This window comes from Neovison vison, chromosome 6 (assembly GCF_020171115.1).
Source record: "Neovison vison isolate M4711 chromosome 6, ASM_NN_V1, whole genome shotgun sequence".
Classification (NCBI taxonomy): domain Eukaryota; kingdom Metazoa; phylum Chordata; class Mammalia; order Carnivora; family Mustelidae; genus Neogale; species Neogale vison.
In genome coordinates this window covers 164,799,162-164,820,002 of record NC_058096.1, presented here as the reverse complement: position 1 = coordinate 164,820,002, position 20,841 = coordinate 164,799,162, and the positions used below count along the sequence as shown (strand labels likewise).

Below are 20,841 nucleotides of genomic sequence, written 5' to 3'. Positions count from 1 at the left end.
TCCCAGTCACAGGCACTCTGACTAATGTGCTGCTTTCATCAGAGCAGACAGTGTCTGTCACGTATGAAAGCCACACTCTCCTAAAAGCCAGTTATCAGAAAGGAGTTGCTTAAATCACCCAGAAACAAACAGGAGCCACATCAGCTGTCAAATCTGTTCTGACAGGAAGGCTGCTCGTCATTTCTTTCACACCCACTCCCGCCCTCCAGAGAATCCCTGCAAGCCACCATACCTTTCTCCGGGCCTTTGCAAGTGCCAACTGTAGAAGGTTGAGGGGTAGGAGGGGAAGCAGGCTGCCCCGCTTGGCGAGACTGGCTGGAATCCTTCATGCGGTGAACCACATTTTCAGACAGCTAAGGGAAGAATTGAGGGACGGGAAGAGAGGGACAAGGAAAAAGTTGTATCAGAAAAACCTCTGGAAATGAAGATGCCCTTTATCCATGTCCCCACTTGACTGAGCATACCACTTCCTCCAGACCAACTTCAATCATACAATTCTACTCAAAAACCTCTCAAGGTAGCCCAGTCCTAGAAGATTAGAGCCAAAGCCCTGTATGGCTTCCAGGCTGACCACAGCATGTCCCCCGCTGGCTTTCCAGCAGTTTCCTACTGCTCCCTACACCTACCCCGCACTCCGTTGAATAACTTTCTTCACCTCCTCTGCACCCATTACATTGCTCTTGGCCGAGAACCAGCAGCAGCCGTCCAGTACCAGGACATCTCCACCTGCCCAAGGCTTCCCCTTCCTTTTAGGGTATCTCAGTGTCCCTCCTCCATGGGCCGTCCCCCTGACAGCACTCAAAGTAAGCATCAATCCTCCCCTTCCTTTTCACTCCCATCATAACACATGTGTGCTCTTAGGGAAGAACCATCCATTCTACCTGTGAACACCTCAAAATCTGGGATGACCTCCCACTCCTCTCCGTATATTCCCAGCACCACACACAGAGTAGACATGACAACACTGCCTGACTCATCCCATCACAGTTCCCCCTAATGAAGACTGGATAACCAACACTTTCATTCATTTCAGAGGAAGTGAAATAGTCATGAGGGTGTCATAAAACAGTTTACCGAAATGAAATAGCAAGCTAGGGATAAATCCAGAGTAAAAACCCTTAAGAGTTCACTTCAGTAAATATTTATTAAGTACCTAATATGTGCAAGGCATCATAAAGCACAGTTGAGGGGAAAACGTTAAAAATGACTTTCAGACAAAAGCCATCATCAGCAACTCCACTTCTAGGTTCCCAGCCGAGAAAAGTGCTCCCACATGAACACAGCAGAAATGGAATAGAAATAAAAAAAAAAAAAAGGAAGAAAACATAAATATGCAACAATAAGGAACTGGATGAAAAAATGATAGTGTATGCTTTCTATGAAATATGATGGAGCCATTAAGAAAGAATGAGGTAAAACATACCACTGACATGAAGGGTGTATGGGATATCCTCTTGATGGTTAAAGTCATAGAAAGCTTTGTATAGCCCAATTTTGTAAAAAGAGATATGCAATTGTAGAAATGCAGACATACAGATATAAATATGTCAGTATGCGCATGTATACATTCACAAATGTGGCTGTGCATTTGAACTTTCACATATATGCATATATGCAAATACATGTATCTGGTCAGAAGTGAATATCTATGAGGCTACAGAGAAAACATGATGGTTAGTGGGCAGCTGGGGAAGGGCTTTCACTTTGGGCACTGCTGTGTTGTAACTGTTTACCATAAACGTTTTTTAGCAACCAAAGATTATACTGAGTCCCTCTACTATTTCAAATAAATACAAACTAAATAGCTAATTAAGGATATAGGACAAGAGAAGGCCAAGCATACATAGCAGTGGAAGAGAGTCGGGAATCCAGAAATAAACCTATAGATCTATGTTCAATTGATCGACAAGGGGCCAAGATAACTGAATAGGGGAAAGAACCCTCATTTGTTCTCTTCAACAAATGATGTTGATACAGCTGGGTTTCGATATGCGAAGGAGGAAGTTGAATGGCTACCTCATACTAGACAAAAATTAATACAAAATGGATCAGAGACCTAAATGGAGGAGCTAAAACAATATAAGGATAAATAAAAGAAAACACAGAGGTAAGTCTTTATGATTCTGGCTTTGGCAGTGGATTTGTAGATATGACACCCAAAGCATAAGCAATCGAAGAAAATTAGGTATTTTGGACTTACATCAGAATTAAAAAGTTTTGTGTACCAGAAGACACAATAAAGGAAGTGAAAAGGCAGCCTATAAAATGGGAGAAAATATTTGCAAATCATACACATGACAAAGGACAGGGAAAACTCCCACAACTCAATAATACAAAGAAAAATAACCCAATTTTAAAAAATGAGTAAAAAAAATGAAGTTATTTCTCCAAAAAGATATACAAATGGCTAATACAAAAATGAAAGGTGCTCAATATCATTCGTTATTAGAGAAATGCAAATTCAAACCACGAGACAGACAGCACTTCGTGCCCACTAGGAAAGCTATAATCAAAAGTCAGATAATAACAAATGTTGGCAAGGAGATGGAGAAATCAGAACCCTCATACATTGCTGATGGCAACATAAAGTTCCACAGCCACCATGGAAGTCTGACAGTTCCTCAAAACCTTAAGCAGAGAGTTACCATTTGATCTGGCAATTCCACTCCCAGGTATCTACTCAAGGGAAATGAAAATATATATCCACACAAAAATTTGGACATGGATGCTCTTATCAGCATTATCCATAATAGCCAAAACGTAGGAAGAACCTAAATGTTCATCAGATAGAAAATGGGTCCTAAAATATGGTCTGTCAACACAATGGAACATAATTTTGCAATAAAAGAGAATGAAGTACTGATGTGCTACCAAATGCACAAACCTGAAACCATTATGCTAAGGGAAATACGCCAGACACAAACAGCAACACGATTCCATTTATTTAAAATGTCCAGAAAAGGCAAACTTCTAAAGACAAAAAGGTTAGTGGTTGCCTTGTGCTTAGTGAAAATATTCTAAAAATGACTGTGATGATAGTTACATAACCCTATGAAAATTTTAAAAACCATGGACTTATATGCTTTAAATGGGTGGATTATATGGTATGTGAATTGTATCTCAATAAAACAGCTACCAATAAAGAGAGAAAGACAAAAATGAGCAGTCCAGACAGGACTGTCATTCAGCATAAGCAGGTTATCCCATGAAAGGTGTGCCTGTGTGGGTTCCTGAGGGTGAGACCAGAATTCGATAGAACAGATGCTACAGTGTATTGCAGACAGGGGGTGCCTTATACCGCGCAGGGCAGGGCACAGAGAACAGGGGCACGGACAGTCAGAGAGCAGAGTGCCTGCAGCCCCAAGATCATTTTGGAAGGTGTGAGTTGTAAAGGTAGATCTGGATGAAGCCAATACTGAGAGAGGCTTCGAAGTCAGGCAGAAGGCCTCCAACAGTTGCAGGGCATTGCTGAAAGTTTCAGAGCCAGGAAAGAACACAAGACTGTGCTCTTCGGAGGATACTCAGCGCTGCTACACGGAGCAGTGGAGTGGGCAGCAGAACCTTGATCATGATGTGACAAGTGGGTGTGGCACCAGCAGCAGTGGTGGTGGCATGGAATGAGAGGTTTTGCCCGGTGGCCTCAGTAAGGAACAAAGGAGAGAGTTAGTGGGACAACATAAGAATGCCAGGGAAAGGGAAATCAAGAAGAGACTATTCTGGAAGAGTAGCCAATGAGCTGGAATGTGGATAGAAAAGACTCAGATGAGAACAGGGAAAGAGCCCCTACCGGCCTGCTGGCTCCCTCCTTTATTACGGCTGCAGCAACTAAGACCTGAAATGAGTCAGTGTCAAGAAAGCGGAGGGGTAGCTCCACAGCGCAGCGTGCCCACTTCTTGCTCAAATTACCGCACAGAGGGCCAAGGTGGGACACCAGGTTGGATGGAGGGCGACAGCACAGGTGCAGTGGAATGCTCTTTCAGGCAGGTGGGGACATGGAGCTGGCACTCAACAGTGAACTCAGGCTGCAGGGAAAGATTTGGGTGTCCCAATGGTGTGCTGGAGCCAGCTCGGGAGAGCCGATTTTTAAATTTTCAGCCATTTTGCAAACTGGTACAGTAGCCTGAAATTGGCCATGATACAGAGTATTTCCACCATGGAAATCAGCAAATACCACACATCGGGGACCTTTCTTGGGCAGAGATATGGTTGTTAAACTTTTACCAGCACACCACAGGGCATGGCTCCCCTCTTCCCTCCATCTGCAAGTGGGCTTGATGAGATGCACCAGTCCTCTGAGGGACAGGGCACGCAGGGCACGTGTCCTGAGGGTAGAGAACACTGAATGGTCCTAGAATCCATATGGCTGTGGGTGAAGCATCAGTGACGTGTGATGCGCACAAAAGAGGCAGCCATGGCTGGTAAGGCCCCAGTCCTCTCAGTGGAGAAGGGCCATGTGACCTGGAAGAGCGTGCACTGCACACAGAGAAAAGATCATGGCAGTGCAGCCATACGGGGACCCGAGGGAGCAGCCTGGTCAAGGGCTCCGTAATGACCACCCACTTTCCTTCATCAAGTATCTGCTTATTAAGTATCCATGGTGTGATGGCAATGTTCTAGAAACCATGGGTGAAAAGAAACAACAAAACAGCCGTGAAAGGGACACAGTCCCTGTTTCACAGAGCTTACATTCTCAGAGGAAGTGAGAGACAATTAACAAGTAAATAATTTCACAAATTCTATTTCATCCAACCTAAGACACCGTCAATTGTAAATCACCCAGTTATTTTTATATAATCTGAAGAGAGACAAATAACACCAATGAAATTAATATTCCGCCTATTATATGATTTCCTGTTCCAGAGATATTAAAATGTGTGTCTTAAAGATTGGTGAAGCACATTAGGTGACAAGTGTTTAAAAAGAATAAAAGGCAGCATTGTGGTGATGGGGGCACGCAGGGGGTGGTGCAGGAAGCCACAGGCACTGGGGAAGGTCCCTCAGAGGGGAGGACATTAATGTCAATACTCCCACCCCACATGAAGAGACCCTGACTGCACCGGCATGTTGAGATTCTGGAGAAAAGCAGAGGCGTGAGTAAGTGCAAATCCTCTGAGAAGAATGGAGTCTGGCACATCCAAGTGCCTAACAGAAGGCCAGTGTGTGAGAAGGAGAACGGGACCAGATGACCAGGCCAAGGAGGCCGGCCAAGGCAAGACCACGAACCCAGACCCACTGATGTAAAAAGCCCAAAGTTGACCTAGGGACCAAGGAAGGTATGGCAGGGTTCTACACAGGTGAGTCACAGGCTCCGATTTCCTCAGCCCAGCCTGGGGGGATGGAGGGGTGGGCATCAACTGAACCACACCACTTGGTGAGTGAGGGGTTAAGGAAAACATTGGCAAGCTTCTTGTTGGCAGTAGGAGATTTGTAATATTTTTTAATGTTGCTACAAAATACAGCAAGTAATATTTTAATCAACAAATATACATATACACACAGTAGTCATGCGAGAATAAACACCATCTGGGCAATGCTCCCTGTACCAACAGAGCCAGAATGGGGGCCTCCGGAGCCAGACCGGTCTGGGAGCTCAGCGCCACAGGCCCACTGGTCACTGTGGCACGAGAGTGGCCAGACGGGATCCTGTGTGGTCAGGAGACAGAGGGCCACAATCAGAGCAGTGCAGGGAAAGAGAAGCACTGTGGTCGGCCGTGTGGCCTGGACACAATTCTTTGGCTTCTCTGAGCATCATGTTCTCACCTACAATATGGGGGCCCCTGGAAGCTGGACTGACCACGTTGTATGGCTCAGTGCTTCTCAGTGGCCTCAGAACTTCAGTGCTTTGGGGTCAAACAGGCCTGGATTTGAATTCCAACTAAGCTGCTTGCTAACTAGGTGATCCTAGGCGGAGGACTTCTCTATAAATCAGACCCTTCATCTGTGAGGTGGAAATAATTAATGGTCCAGACTGTGGGGCTGTGGCGAGGATTAAAAGCAGCCATCCACGCAAAGCAGTCGGCACCAAGTAAGCAATCAGTATTAGCTACTATGGGAAACTACAAAGCAGTACACAAATATTGTCACCCATACGAGGCACACAAGAGTGTGCAAAAATGCACAAACGAATCAGTAAGAGTGACAATAGTTAACAGCTACCATGTAATATAAACCAAGCGCTGCTCTAAGTGCTCCACATGCAGCTTTGTGACCTTGAGTAGCTTTCTTCCCTCCTCATCCATATTCTGCACAAAATTAAAATGGACAGATTCTTTTTACAGCACCCTCCGGCTCTGACAACTGGAGGCTCAAACCCGCACCTGCCCTCAGCCTCAAGTGACATGAGGACTCTGAGGAGGGGGCCTTGTCCCACTTCCACCATGGCACAGGCACCTGACGCCTCCCCAAGTCTCCAGGGACCACTCCCCCCCTGCCTCCAGATGCAGCCTCTCACCCTCCACCAGCACCATGGCAGTGCGTGGGCAGGCCGCAGACAGCCCAAGTCGGGCATGGAAAATTCAACACTTTGTGGTAAGAAACACGGCTGGGAACCCAGGCTCCACTTCCTACCAATTACCACACCATGACATTAACCAAAGGGCTTCCCTCACCCAAAAGCACTGAATGGACAGGCGAGTCCCCAAAGAGGGGGCAAGAGGTTTCTTTATCAAACCACACAGGGCTGTGAGTAAGTCACGTGGCCACCTCCCAACTACGAGGCTGGAGAGCAGGGTGCTGCCTTACGAAACACACATGGGTGTTCCCCATCGGCGATGGAAGGGTGTGGACAGGAGGGAGCACTGGCCTGCCACCGCAGTATATCAGAGCAGATCAGAGCGACGATAGCTATGGGTCATAATGCCCTCTACTAATACTAACCTTGACATGAAGTCAGCACTCACTCTGCACAGACCACCTCCGTAATCCTCACAGTATGATGCCTGCTTTTTCCAGTTGAGGAAACCAAGGCACAAAAAGGTTAAAGCACTCGCCCCCTGCTGGGATACTCCAGGGTGCATGACCCACTGCACAGCAGGCTTCCTGACTCCTGAACCATGGTGCTAGTCAGCTGGTGGAGGGGTGGGGATGCAGATGCTGACAAGAGCAGGCAGAGAGGCATTCGCCAAGCAGCACTCACAGGCCAGGGGCTCCCCCAAGAAGGGCCAACTACCACCAAAGCAACGAAGGGCAGAGGAGCCAGGACTGCAAAGAGATGCCAGGGCACACCAGTCAGTTAGAAGTAGGCCCGGCCACAAGGCACTTCTGCATATCCCTGCCAACTCTGTCTGAAGTCATAACCCCACCATCACTCCTTCTCTCCCTTCCTCAGCCTCATTTCTCACAGCACTGGTTGTCACCCATGGGACAGAATACACGTGTGACCACCTGCTTGTCATCACTCTTACCAGAACACAAGGGCTGTGGGCTTCTGTTTTGTCCTTGCTGTATCTTCAGGCCCTAGAAAGTGGCCAGACACTGGAAATGCTCAAATATTTGTTAAACATGTGAACTAAAGAAATACTAAAGGCCCAGGTCCATAACACTGAGCTACTGCAATGGGTTATGTCAAGATACAAGCCAAGAACTTCATACTCAAAGAGCTTATGGCTGGATGGGGGACGGGGCGGTGGGCGGGATGATGAAAGGCCTGGAAAACATGAGCTGCTAAGCTGTCGGGTGAGAGAAGCTGAGCTAGCATACTCAGGAGCTCTCTAGAAGCACCTAAGTGTCAGCCTGAGATAGCTTGAGATGGTCCTGAACAGATGACCAGAGACAAGGGTAGGAGTTGAGGGGTGTTACAGAGAGGAAGGACACATGGAAGACACAGAGGGAGACATCTGAGGTTTGGCTGGACCAAGCACAGGTCCATGAAGGAAGGAAGAGGTGCAGGGCTGGCGGGCTCTACCTGGTGAGGGCCTTAAAGGACAAGATAAGGAGAATGGAATCTTTTCTGCAGTCAACTGGGAGCCGTTGACGCTTTCTAAGTAGGGCCTCGGTCACGATCTCCTCTTCACACACACTAGCCTGGCAAAGCAGCAAGAGGGGCTGGGGTCACAGAGGGCTGGAGGCAGGGTCGCTGCCACAAACACTGCACATCAGAAGCAAGAGGGCTAGAAAGTGTCATCTCTGCAGGAGTCGGGGCGGAGGGTGGTTGCAAAGTGAAGTAACTGGGGATCTGGCATCTGAATGAATGCGCAGGGCAAATGAAAAAAGCATTTTACCAAGTGGTATATGTACTATATTCTCATTTGTGCTATAAAAAGGGAAAGAGTGTGCTTGTATATGGAGGCTTGGAAAAAGCCTGAAAGGATTCATGAGAAATTATGAACAGTTGGCATTTAAAAATAAGATGCCTTTTGCAAGAATTCTTAAAGGAAGAACAAAGGAAAGATGACAGCAAGGCCCAGGCCTGGCTCGCTGGGGAGGGAGGCATAGTCACTGAGTGGAGCACTGCTCTGTAAGTGTGTGTGTGACAACTCTAAATCCATTCAGGCAGCACTGTTCCCCAGGCAAGTAAACACACTACATAGGACGCTGCTGCAAGAGGTTGCCTGTGGAGAAAGAAATTACGGAATCCTTGGCATCAGAGTGCCACAGGGCAGATCAGAGAGTGGATGTTATGGCCCCTGACTCCAGAACAGGGCAACAAAGCTCACAGTTGGGGCAGAGGAACTCGGTCGCAGGAGAGGGGACAGGGGCTCCTGTTTAGAGATAATGATAGAAAAAGCCCGCCAAATAACCACTGAGCAAGCTCCCATGCCAGCCCCCAGGCTAAATGCATTCCCATCTTACAGATGAAGAAACTGGGAGTCAGGGAGGTGGGACATCTCGTCCAAGGTCACAGGAAGCCTTCAGTGTCCAGGCCGAGACGTGGATCCCAACCCTGGGCACCTAACGGTGATACCTGCAGTAAGGCAGGAGTACAGAGCCACTGTGATGTGGCAAGTGACCATGTTTTCAGAACGGCCAATTCAAGAAAAATAAAAAGACTTGCAAGTCACGTTCCCCACCCTACCCCCATTGATGATGCTTTACCAAGCCCCTGCGGAGGGGGAGGGAGGGGGAGCACTAGGTACTCATAAAACAGACAGCCTACTTAAATTAGGAGAATGTCAATATGAAAATGAGCACTTTTTTAGTCTTAACATGTTACTCATCTAGACACATGTGAGAAGCAATGTGGAGGCAGCTTCCTAAGCGTTACTCTTTACATTAGCAAATGCTTTGATGTTCACCAAACGAGTGCACAGCCCCAGCCCCAGCTCACTTCCGGGCAGGAGAGGAGCTGTCCTCCTTGAGCAAAGATGGAGAAGCTGCGGAGCTGAGAGGCAGCTAGCCCGAGGTTCAGTCGGCAACAACCAGGCCTGCGCAGCCACGGCCAAGGCCATTTGCGGCGACACTGTCTGAAGATCTGAAGGGTGCCAGGAGATAAACTGCAGCTCACTACCCTCTCCAAGCTGGGCCTCAGGCTTCTCCAGTCAGGCTGAGCACCTGGGGCAGTTTCCAGAAGAATGAGCTTGCAGGAAGCTGAGTCTGTCGGTAGCTCCTGGTGCCCGAACACCCCAGTCCCCGTAGAGGTACTGCCCAATCTTGTGGTTCTAAAAAGATTCCTCTCCTTGCCTCAGGCTGTTGCCTTGGAGATTTCGTTCACTAGTCTTTCAGTTTTCTATGAGCTCAAATTAGATCCACCGGCTGCTCACCACAGATTTAAATCCCAGAATGTCAGAACAAGAAGAGCCCTCGGGGACCTCCTACACTGAGCGTGGCAAACACAAATGTCCACAGGCGTCAGGCAAGTGACAAAATTAATAGAATGGGCCTGGTAGGGGTAAAAAATACGTGCAAGGACAACATGGTGGGGACCGTGATGAGAGCACATTCCCCAGAGAGGGCAACTACCTCACACCTCCAGGAAAGTACTGCCATATGGAAACGTGAACCAGACTTTCAATTTTTTCCCCCAAAGAGCTAAAAATTGAATTGATGTAAAGCCTCCAAGTTCTAAATGTTGGCAATCAATTCAAATCAATTAATACCACAAAGTTTCTGGATTTATGGGTTGGGATAAGAGAAACTGGCTCTGAGCTAGGTACTGGGGACAGAAAGACAAACACATGTGATTCCTGCTCCCAGGGCAGTAAGGGAGGAAGGAAGGAAGAGATCATCTCTGCCCACGCCGTAAGCACTGGGAGGTGAGCACAAAGTCTGCAAGACACAGACAGGGACAACCCGGGGTGACAGAGTGACACCACAGAGGGTGCCTTTCAGAAGGTAACACCTGAAAGGTCCAGAAGATGACAAGGAATTTAGCCCATCACAGGGAGAGAAAATACTGCAGACAAAGGGGAACAGAATCACAGGCAGAGAAGCACAAAGCAGCTCAGAATACATCAGGAGCAGGTGTCCTCTCAGCTGACCTGTGCAACAAAAGGCAGCAAGTGGCACCAGCATACAAGAGGACACCATGAGCCAGGCCCTGGAATCTGCCTTTAACCTAAGGGAGAGGCATAATTAGCTTTAACTCTGCACAATCACTAGCACGGCCCACTGGTAAGAGGGACTGCTGCAGAGAGCAAGATAGACGAAACAAGTGAGAAGGGAGATGAACTTTTTCCCTACGTGCCTCCTTTGGAACTGCCAGAATTGTAATACCATTTGCCTGAAGCCTATTCAAGAGTAAAATTTATGTTTTGTTTTGGTTTTTTTAAATGACCCTGCTAGCACTAGGAGGTATAGATTTGTGGGAGGCAAGTCTACTGGGAAAAAGAACAATTTATCAGATGGCCAAGGAAAGACAGAATGGACCAGAAAAAGATAAAGAGTTAACAAGGATAAAGAGAAGCAAAAACAGAGAAATGGCTAGACGGGAAAACACCAAGATCTGTCACTGAATGTAGAGAAAAAAAAAGGGAATGCAGGACCCAGTTTTCTGGCTGAGGGACTGGCTGGTTGGAGCCATCCGTAGCATAACACAAGTGATTCTAAGGAAAGCAGAGGTGGGGGATGCAGGTGAGTTCCAGCGGATGTAGTGAATTACATGCACCCATGGGATATGGAACAGGACAGCTCTGGGTTAGATACTTAGAATCCAAAAGTCAACAGCTCATGAATGAGGATGAAAGAGAATGGCCAGGGCCAGGATGCAGAAGGTAAAGTGGGTTCAACTAGGAAACATTCTGAAGCCTCCACCAGCAGCAGAGAAACAGAGAGGCGGCAGGTTTGATCTGGAAACCAGAGCTGTTGCAGGACAGCGTGCAGTGACCCCCCCACCAAGAGGTGGTAAAGGCAGACTGGAGACCTGAAGGATCAAAGATGCTTCCAGTGCAGTGTCTTTGCCTCCCAAATGAGGGAACTGACCCAAGATGAACTAAGAGTTAGAGTTAACAACTCTCCTTATATTTACATGACTTTATAGATTTTACTTTTACAGAGAAAGATCTTTAACACCACACTGTGACACAGTTAGGGAGTATTATTAGGATGGAATTTCATCTTATACATGGGTTATATTCAAAAGTCAGAAAGAAGGGAAGGTAGAAATCACCTTAACTCTTAATACTATTCAAACGTCATTACTGATTACGACTGCAGTACTATTAAGAGAAGATTTAAGGGATGTTCAAAAAACCCTCAAAAGTTGCTAAATCTGCGCCTAAAGTACAGCGTGGTTGTATGCCCAGCCCTTTACTGTCCTCGAACACAGTGAGTTTGAGAACCCGAGACACGTAAATGGAGGATCATAAGGAAATGTCTACATGCAGGTACCTGAGTCTTCATCTGTCTTGAAGATGATCCTCTACTCCTCAGCAGCTAAGGGGGAAAGGCAGAGAAACTTAAAGTGCTCTGCTTCTCTTCAGAATTGGCTCTACTTTGTTTTCCGATACCTCACCATGTGTCAGATGCAATGTTTAGGAAGCATCAAAAAGAATAACACCTGGGCAAACACCTAGCCCAAGGACTGGCACACAGTACAGGCCAGCAATGCCTGCTGGACCTGACATCCGGCTCCACACATCATTCACAGAAAAGTGTAGGGACCTTGGCCATCCACTTCCTGACTTTCCAAGTTGGCATTTCCTACTATGGCCCCATTAACTACATTCCTCCAAAGGGTCAGCCAGATACTGTGAAAGCTGGGGAAGTCTGGAGAGGACTTGTGATCCAACCCCTTCAAGGCACCTAGCTAAATAGGTACATCCTGCATGTAAGAAGAGAGACTTACTACTTTGAGTGTCAGAGCTCAAGGCCAGGTCTATCTGTCTCCCTTTTCCCTTCTCCCTCTCCTTCTTTTTCTAGAGATTTATTTATTTAGTTATTAGACAGAGAGAGAGAGAGAGAGAGCACAATGAGGAGGAGAGGCAGGCAGAGGGAGAGAGAGAAGCAGGCTCCCCACAGGGAGCCCGATGGGGGGGGGGCTCAATCCCAGGATGCTGGGATCATAACCTGAGGCAAAGGCAGATGTTTAACTAACTGAGCCACCTAGGCTCCCCAAGGCCAGGTCTTTCTGAGGCACATTAACCACACTGCCTCTAAGCAATCAACTAAGATAAAGGACATAATACAAAGATTTATTTATTTATTTGAGAGTAAGAGAGAGAGAAAAAGAGCATGTGTGGGCGTGGGGGAAGGGAGGAGCAAAGGGAGAGACTCTTCCAAGCAGACTCCGTGCTTGAGCATGGAGCCCCAGGTGGGGGTTGGTCCCACAACCCATGAGATCATGACCTGATTAGAAACTGACTCAGACGCCCAACCAACTGAGCCACCCAGGTGCCCATGAAGGATATAATGTAAAGCAGTATGATAGGGAGCATCAACATTCATGCTGAGACTCAAAAAGCATCTCACAGGGCAATACCAAGGTGAAAAGTGTGCTGCATACAAATGGAACTAGTTTGTATTAAAACTTGGAAGTAAAACAAACAGAAGAGTAAAATTATGCCAAAGATCGTCAGCTTGGCTAAAAGAGGGATCATCAATTCATTAATCTAAACATGCAATCCAACATACTAATAAGCCAGACACTTATATAAATAAAACAGTCTTTGCACGCCAAGAGCCTACAAACCAAAAAACAGGATATAATAACAGAGAGAAAGAAGTAACTGAGAATATTAAAAGAAAAAACCATCAATCTTATAAAAGACAACTATGAAAAACCTACAGCTAACATACTTCATGGTGGAAGACAATGTTTTCTAAGTCCAGGAGCAAGGCAAGGGTATTCACTGTCACCACTTCTATTCAATAGTATACTAAAGGTTCTAGCCAATGCAATAAAGGATGAAAATGAAAGGGAAAAAATGATATCCAGGCTAGAAAGGAAGAAGTTGAAACTTTCCTTATTTATAGTCAGCATGATCCTAGCTATATAAAATTCACAGAAAAAAACTACTTGAATAAATGAGTTCAGCAAGGTTACAGGATACAGGATCAATATACAAAAAAATCAGTTGTATTTCTACATACTGGCAATGAAGAACCCCAAAATTAAGAAAAAAACTACACTCATAATAACATCAAAAAGAATACGGTATTTTTAAGTATTTTAACAATTTTTAACATAATAAGTGTAAATTATAAATAATTTAATAAATTTAAGAAAATAAATATAAGATGTTCACTGGAAGTATAAAAACATTGCTGAAAAAAATTTTAAAAGATCTAAATAAAGAGATTTCATATTCATAGATCAGAGGACTCCATATTGCTAAAATGGCAATTCTCCCCAAAGTAATCTACGGATGTAAGACAAACCCTGTCAAAATCCCAATAGGGTTTTTTAAGAGAAGCTGCCAACTGATCCAAAAATGTGTATGGAAATGCAAAGCACTCAGAACAGCCAAAACAATCTTAAAAAACAAACAAACAAACTGGCATCTTTATATTTCCCAATTTTGAAACTTACTACAAAGCTACAATAATCATGACTATGTTGTACTAGCATAGACATATAGCATACAGATCAATGGAACTCTCAACAGAATGGAGAGTTGAGAAATAAACCCTTATGTTTATGGTCAACTAATATTCACAAAGGTCCCAAAGTGGGAAATGGAAATGGATAGTCTTCTCAACAAATTTGAACACTTTTGAAAATTCGAAAAAATTTGAACAAGTTTGAAAAATTTAGATATTTCATCCAAAAAAAGGAGATAGATTTAGATTAGGGCTCAAGAAACTCTAGTGCTTGAGCCAAATCTAACCCAATGCTTGATTTTATAAATAAAGTCTTATTAGAACATAGCCACACCCATTTATTCACATACTGACTGTGGCTGCTTCAACCCTACAATGGCAGAGCTGAGTAGCAGTGATGATAAAGACTTTTGGTCAGCAAGTAGAAAGTATTTACCAACTGGTCGTTTATAGAAAACTTTGCCAATACCCGATTTAAAGCCTTACCTCATAACACATAAAAATTAACTCAAAATGGATCATAGAACCAAATATAAAAGCAAAAACTACAAAGCTCTTGGAAAAAATATAGGAGAAAATATCCATAACATCGGGTTAGGCAAAGATTTCTGAGGTATGACACCAAAAGCACAATAAGAGAAAACAACTGATAGAGTAAACTTCATCAAAATTAAAATGTTTGCACTTCAAAGACACCATTAAGAAAATGAAAAGACGAGCCACACTTTGGGAGAAAATATTTGCAATGTGTAATATGATAAAGACTTGTATGTAGCATAAAGAAATCTTATAACTTATTAATGAGAAATAGGAAAAGTGGGCAAAATATCTGAATATATATTTTACCAAAAAAAAATATGACAAATAAGCCCATGAAATGATGTTCAACATTAGATACCTGGGAAATATAAGTTCAAACCACAATGAAATACCATTTCACACCCACTAGAATGGCTGTAATCAAAAAGATAAACAATAACAAGTGTTGGTGAAGATACGGAGAAAATGGAACCCTCATCTATTGCCAATGGGAATATAAAATGGTTGAGTCATTTTAGAAAACATTTTGACAGTTTCTTAAAAAGTTAAACCTAACAACTCACCAAATTCATAAACAGAATGACCCAGCAATTCTACTCTTAGGTATCTATCCAAGAAAAAGGAAAATATGTGTCCACAAACACACATAAAAGCTTATACACACATGTTCACAGCAACATTATTCATAACAGTGAAGAACTGAGAACAAACCCAATGTCCATCAGCTAGTGACTGGATAAACAAAACCAAAGTACAGCCGGCCAATAAAAAGGAACAAAGTACTGATACATGCTACATCAACAAGCCAACACCAGAAACATTATGCTAAGTGAGAGAAGCCAGCTATAAAAGATGTGTAAGTGCATATATGCAAAATGTCCAGAAAAACCAAATTCATAGCAACAGAAGGATTAGTGGTTACCTGGGGCTGGGGGTGAGAGTGAGGAGTGGCTGCAAACAGGCCCAAAGGATTTTTTTAGGTCTTGTGAATAAATGTGCTAAAATCCGATTGTGGTGACAAGTTGCTCAACTCCATAAATGTGCTAGCAATCATTCAAATGGGTGAATTTTACACATAAAAGACAGCTCAAAAATGCTATTTTAAAAAAAGAAAAGAAAAATCACCATCATCAAGTAATATCTTTCCGAAGCGCCACTCCTGATTACAGACCTGCAACGTTGCTTCCAAGGAAACCTGCAGACAGCCCTCCCTGGCATTCAGGGCCCACCACCTGTCTAGGCTCAACGCCTGGCCATCTTTCTTCAACATCCCAACCCCTGTGGCTGCCACAAACAGGACCTGTGGAACTGACATGTTTGTGCCTGCAACGCTACCACTAACTAGCTGTAACCTTGGGTTACTTCAACTCCTTGAACCCGTGTCAAGTCTGAGATGGGGCGAACAGCTCACAAGGTTGGCAAGAGGAAATGTCTAAGCTAGTGCTCGGAAAACACAGCACAGCACAGGCTTCTCAGAGCCAGCTCAGGCACATCTTCAGTGTCCCCTCCTCAGGGTAGCAGTGTCTGTCATCCTGCCTCAAGCAGGGAGCCCCACTACTTTGCACACTTTTGTTTCCCTCACAACACTGCAGTTTTTTATTAGTTTGCCTCTTTTTTTGCTTTCTTTTGGTTTGCTTCTGCTATTGGGCTGAGGTCCATGAGGCCAAGGACCTTATGCTTCATCTCTTATAGTCTCTACAAGGCCAGACCCAGCACCTGGCAAGTCACCCATCAGCAGGAAGCATTTACGGAGGTGCTGGATGGCAAACTGTGGCTATAGGTGCAATGCTCAAGCACCTGGCTTCTCTGGCAATGGCATGTTTGGGGACTGTTTCTTATGCACCTTACTACATCCTTCTTGGTCCTCCCCTCAGCAGTGGTCCAGATTTGCCTCTTGGAAGCAATGGATAATGGTAAATGTGATGTAGCTCTGAGAGCATAATGAGCCTGGGGACACAGGTATGCGGCAGACTAGGAGGTGACTTGGGAAGAATGGCACGCAGCTGAGCAGTTGAAAGGGGAAAAGGGGGGAGAACGGTGAGTCTACATGTTGAAAAGCAACCAAATTCATCTGAATTTCCAAATATGGCTGCTCCCGTGAGGCAGAGAAGAGGAAAAGTGGGCACACACAGGACATTATTGCCATGTGTGCGCCTTCTCCATTGGAGGATGAGGTTAAACATACTGGATAAAATGAAATCTTTATGTATTTCACACATGCTTGCACTGAAAACTGGAGTTGAATATAATTGCAGCGTTTTGCATTAATTAAATTTCTTTTACCTTCCATGGAATTAGGGCTTGAACTCAATATGTAAATTTATGCAAATAAGTGTGCAAAGTAGCAAGGCCCTAGCATTGAATCTTAAGGAAACTAGAGCACTCTTCAAGATCAGGGCCTGGGGATTAAATATGAGTGGTCTTCAAGAATATTTAACTTTCTCTGAAGGACCTGGGGCAGATAGTCTTCTTTGGCATCTACCTTCTACTAAAGTAACTTCTCACTTGGTTCATCCAATCATCTTCTCTACTGATTTTTACTTGCCAGCTTAAGAACAAGGTGTACTCCCCAACCCTCAAGTAACTCTGCCAGTAGAAAAAGCCCCTACACCAAAACACTTCACTGCTATCACCTCCTATCTCAAATCTCCCTGTCCGAAAACAGGCACACACGTGGAAGAAAGGAAGGAAGGAGGGAAGGAAGGAAGGAGCTCTCAGTATGGGGCCATGCACCCCGTTGTGTGTCTCTGAGGAAGTCATTCTCTTTGATGAGTCTGCCCAGCATTCAGAGTCACCAAAGTTCCCTCTAGTTTCAACAGTCTCTGGGAGAACTAAATTGGGTCCCAGCACTCTGTCAGAACAGATAGAGGCTTTGACATACAATTATCAGGCTGCCTTGCATATCACTGAGGGAGGTTGCTTGGAGTAGTGAGAAAAGGCTTTTTCTTGTACCCAAAAGATCCGCACTAAAGTCCCATCAGTGACTCAGGTAGGTTAACACCTTGGATGAATTCTTTAACAGCTCTAAGCCTGACTCTCCCATCTTTAAATAAAGAGAACTTATACTTTGCAGAATTGTTAAGGTAACTAGAAATAAAATACACTAGTCTGTTAGGATATCCCCCAAAATGACAATCTTCTGTCAACTTAGAGGAACTCGCCTCCAAAGGGACGCCCTTGAATCTTAGAAGACCCTGAATGACCTAACTTTCCAGCATTCGCAAACACTGGATACCAGGTGACAAAGGTGAGAGAGCCCCTCTCAGTCTTCAAACATGAGCAATCTCCTCCCCATTTTGTCTTCCCTCAAGCCAGGTCAAGACTAGCTAACATCCAGCAACCACCAAATGTGCTAAGTACTACACTAGCCTAAGAATAGAGGCCATCACCAAACACTACCATTTCTAAGCACTTCCACACTCATCTTCGTCTTATCCTAGGCAGTTCCTAGGATTATTACACCCTCCCTCAACTCTTTTAGAAATGTGGCCATTAGGACTCAAAAGTAAGTTGTTCGCCCAAGGCCACCCAGCTAATGAGCATCTGCCCAGAAGTCAGACCTCCTGATGTTTTTTTCTGATCTACTCCCTTATTAACCAATTCAACTACACCCAGCTTTGTGCATTTTATTTCAACTTGGCCGCTGTTTCACTGGGTTCATCCATTTAAACCACTCGACAATCATTTACAAACCACTACATGCAGTGCACAGGTACAGGTGGGGCAACAGTCAATGAACAGGCCCTGGAGTTGGCCTATTCACCCGGCTCTCCCACTTGTTACCTAGGTGACCTTGGATAAGTTACTTCACCTCTCAGTGTCTAGCTTGTCCTTACTCTATAAAATGAGCAAATAGGATTCTACCTCTCTCACAGAGCTGTTGAAAAGTAAATGAGAGGTTGTCTGTAAAGGATTCAGTGGAACCCACGGTCCCCACTAAGCACTCAAATGTGAGCTATTTTTATTCTTCTTCTAGGTTCTGGGGACAGAGTCTTGAATCAGACAAAAGCCTTAGTCTCAAGGAGTTTACACTGTGGTGGGAGACACAATAAGTAAATTATCAATTAAAGTTTCCAATGGCAATGCCTACTATGAAAAAAAAATATGTGACAGTGGGGGTGGAAAGCTACTTTAGATGGGTGGTCACCGAAAGATATTCAGATGATACTCATCTGTATCAAGAGATACAGAGCTGTATCAAGAGCCATATCTAAGAAAGCTAGGGGAGAAAAAACAGCAAATGCAGAGGGAGGTCCTGTGCTTGGACCAAACTAACATCTTGCAGTCGGAAGGCTAGTAAAGAGACGAGAGGGAAGAGGGAAGGAACTGGCGTGAGATGTGGTCACACAGGGCAGGCGCACCAGCCTTGTAAAGCAACGTTAAGGTGGTTCCTCTTCATCTTAAATGCTCTGGGCATCCACTGGAGGGTTTTTAGCAAGGGGAGGAGTATATGATCTGATTCACAACTTTTTAACTGCTTCTTTGGTTGCAGTGTTGAGAAGCGAAGAGCCTCAATTAAGAGGCTGTTGCGTTGTCCAGGATTTGGAAGCATCTCAAGTATACAGAACAAGCCGCGTGCACGGAGGGCAGGGGAACAAATTCAGGTCTACCAGTCAACAGGAGCTGGGATGTGGCCTCCCCACCTCTCCCGTTCTCCGTTCTTTCTACCCCGATGCCAGGGTGGTGAAGCCTGAAGGCAACCACTGCAGGGTGGCCAACCCCGTGCATCCCCCGAGCCTCGTCCCACATGTACACGGCGGAGGGAGAGACACTCGCCACCCGGGCGTTAGGGGGGCTCAACGAGCGAGACGCGCCCGCCCGCTCTCGGGCCCGAACCTCCCCTCAGGCCGGCCCGCGCCCTCCACGCCCGCCCGGCCCAGGCCGCGCTCGTTCGTCGCGCCCGCCGGTGGCCCGCTCACCCGGATGCCCTGCAGCACCCGGACCCGCTCCTCCTCGTCCATTCCGAACGACACCCTGCGGGCCTCGCTGCTCTCGGTGCTCCCCATGACAGGAGGCGAGCGGGCAGGCGGCCACGCGACCCGGCTCCAGAGCAACCGGCTGAACGCCGAATTGCAGCTCCCTATGTCCCCCGCGCTTCCCGGGACTCGGGCTGCTGGGGCACAAGCCAACAAAGCCATGTCCTATTGGCCGCCGTTAGAGGCTCAACCAATCATGTGGCGCCTGCCCGCGGGGTATTGTGGGGGTTGTAGTCTAGACGGCTTGGACCGCCCATCTGTAACTAGGGATCACGCGGAGGCGTGGTGCCTAGGCGGTGAAAAGCGTGTTGAAGTGAAGTAGCCCGTGGAAAGATCGCCCTTGAAGCCGAGCCAAGGGTGAGGTTCTAAGGCCAGAAGCCCACCGAGGAGGTTGAGCCAATTATGTGAGGGAGACCTTTGCGCGGTTTGCTGCTTTATTTCTTCAGCAAACTCCTGCTGAGCAGCACTCACCAAGCACTGAGCAAGCATTTGAACTAGCCGCGGGGAATGTAAGGACAAACAAGACATATCCTGGTTTAGTGAAATTTTGATATAATGGAAGGAACCAATGAAAACACAAACAAGCAAGCATGTAAATAAGCTTACTAAGCACTGTGATAAGTGCCAAAAACAGAAAAAAACTAATAGGAGGGGACCTCCTTTGAGAGACCACAGCAACCTCTCTGAGAAAGAAACATTTTAATTGAAATCTAAGGATGAGTAGGAGTTAGCCACGAGAAGATGGGGGAAGAACTTGGCTGGGAACCAAACAGTGCAAAGGCCCTAAGGCAGGGAAAATCTTGCCCCATTCAAGAAATAGAAAGATCTACTTGATGGGAAAGTGAGAAGGGAGCAGAGGAAAGCCAGAGGCAAGGAGGTCAGTGGAGCAGGAAGGGCTCAGATTATGTAGGGCCTTGTAGGCCAGGTCAGAGTTTTATTCTAAATGTCCTGAGAAGACAATGAACGATCATAAGCATTTAGGAAACATTGGCCAAGGAGCACACATGTCATGCATTGAGTGCAATGTACTGAGCATTGTGTTTGTTCTTCTTACACAGGATCATATGTGTAATGGAGGAACACAAATGATTGCAATTTACAGCCACAGTGACCTTGAATGAAGCACACTTTTGTTCAATCAAGTTGCTAAATGGTTTTGATTTACCAAAGTGGGCCTAGAGCTCAGTTTAGAATCTGGAACCGAGTTGCTACATGAAATAGCAAGAATCATTTGGAGCTGCTTTTGGGAACCTGGAAAAGAAGGGGTGAGGAGGAGAGAGAGTGAATGAGAGAGACCAGTGAGAATAGCTTGGGTGAAGAAACCAGTGAACATTCCAGATGTAGGGCTAGAGGATTTTTATGAACAAAGGTATCTGCTACTTTCATTCAAAATATGTTGATTTGCAAATTT

At 45.6% G+C, this 20,841-nt stretch overlaps 1 protein-coding gene across 1 annotated transcript in view; it reads right to left on the bottom strand.

Annotated features, from left to right (window-relative positions):
- Positions 1–19,539, bottom strand: part of CHCHD6 (coiled-coil-helix-coiled-coil-helix domain containing 6) — a 242,339-nt gene extending 222,800 nt beyond the window's left edge. The window contains exons 1-2 of the mRNA XM_044252867.1: positions 19,374–19,539; positions 233–353 (exon numbers count right to left, since the gene is read on the bottom strand). Of these exons, the coding sequence (XP_044108802.1) occupies positions 233–353; positions 19,374–19,460 (208 nt within the window). The 5' untranslated portion in view covers positions 19,461–19,539. The remainder of the gene's footprint in view (positions 1–232; positions 354–19,373) is intronic.
- Positions 19,540–20,841: the final 1,302 nt, after the last annotated feature.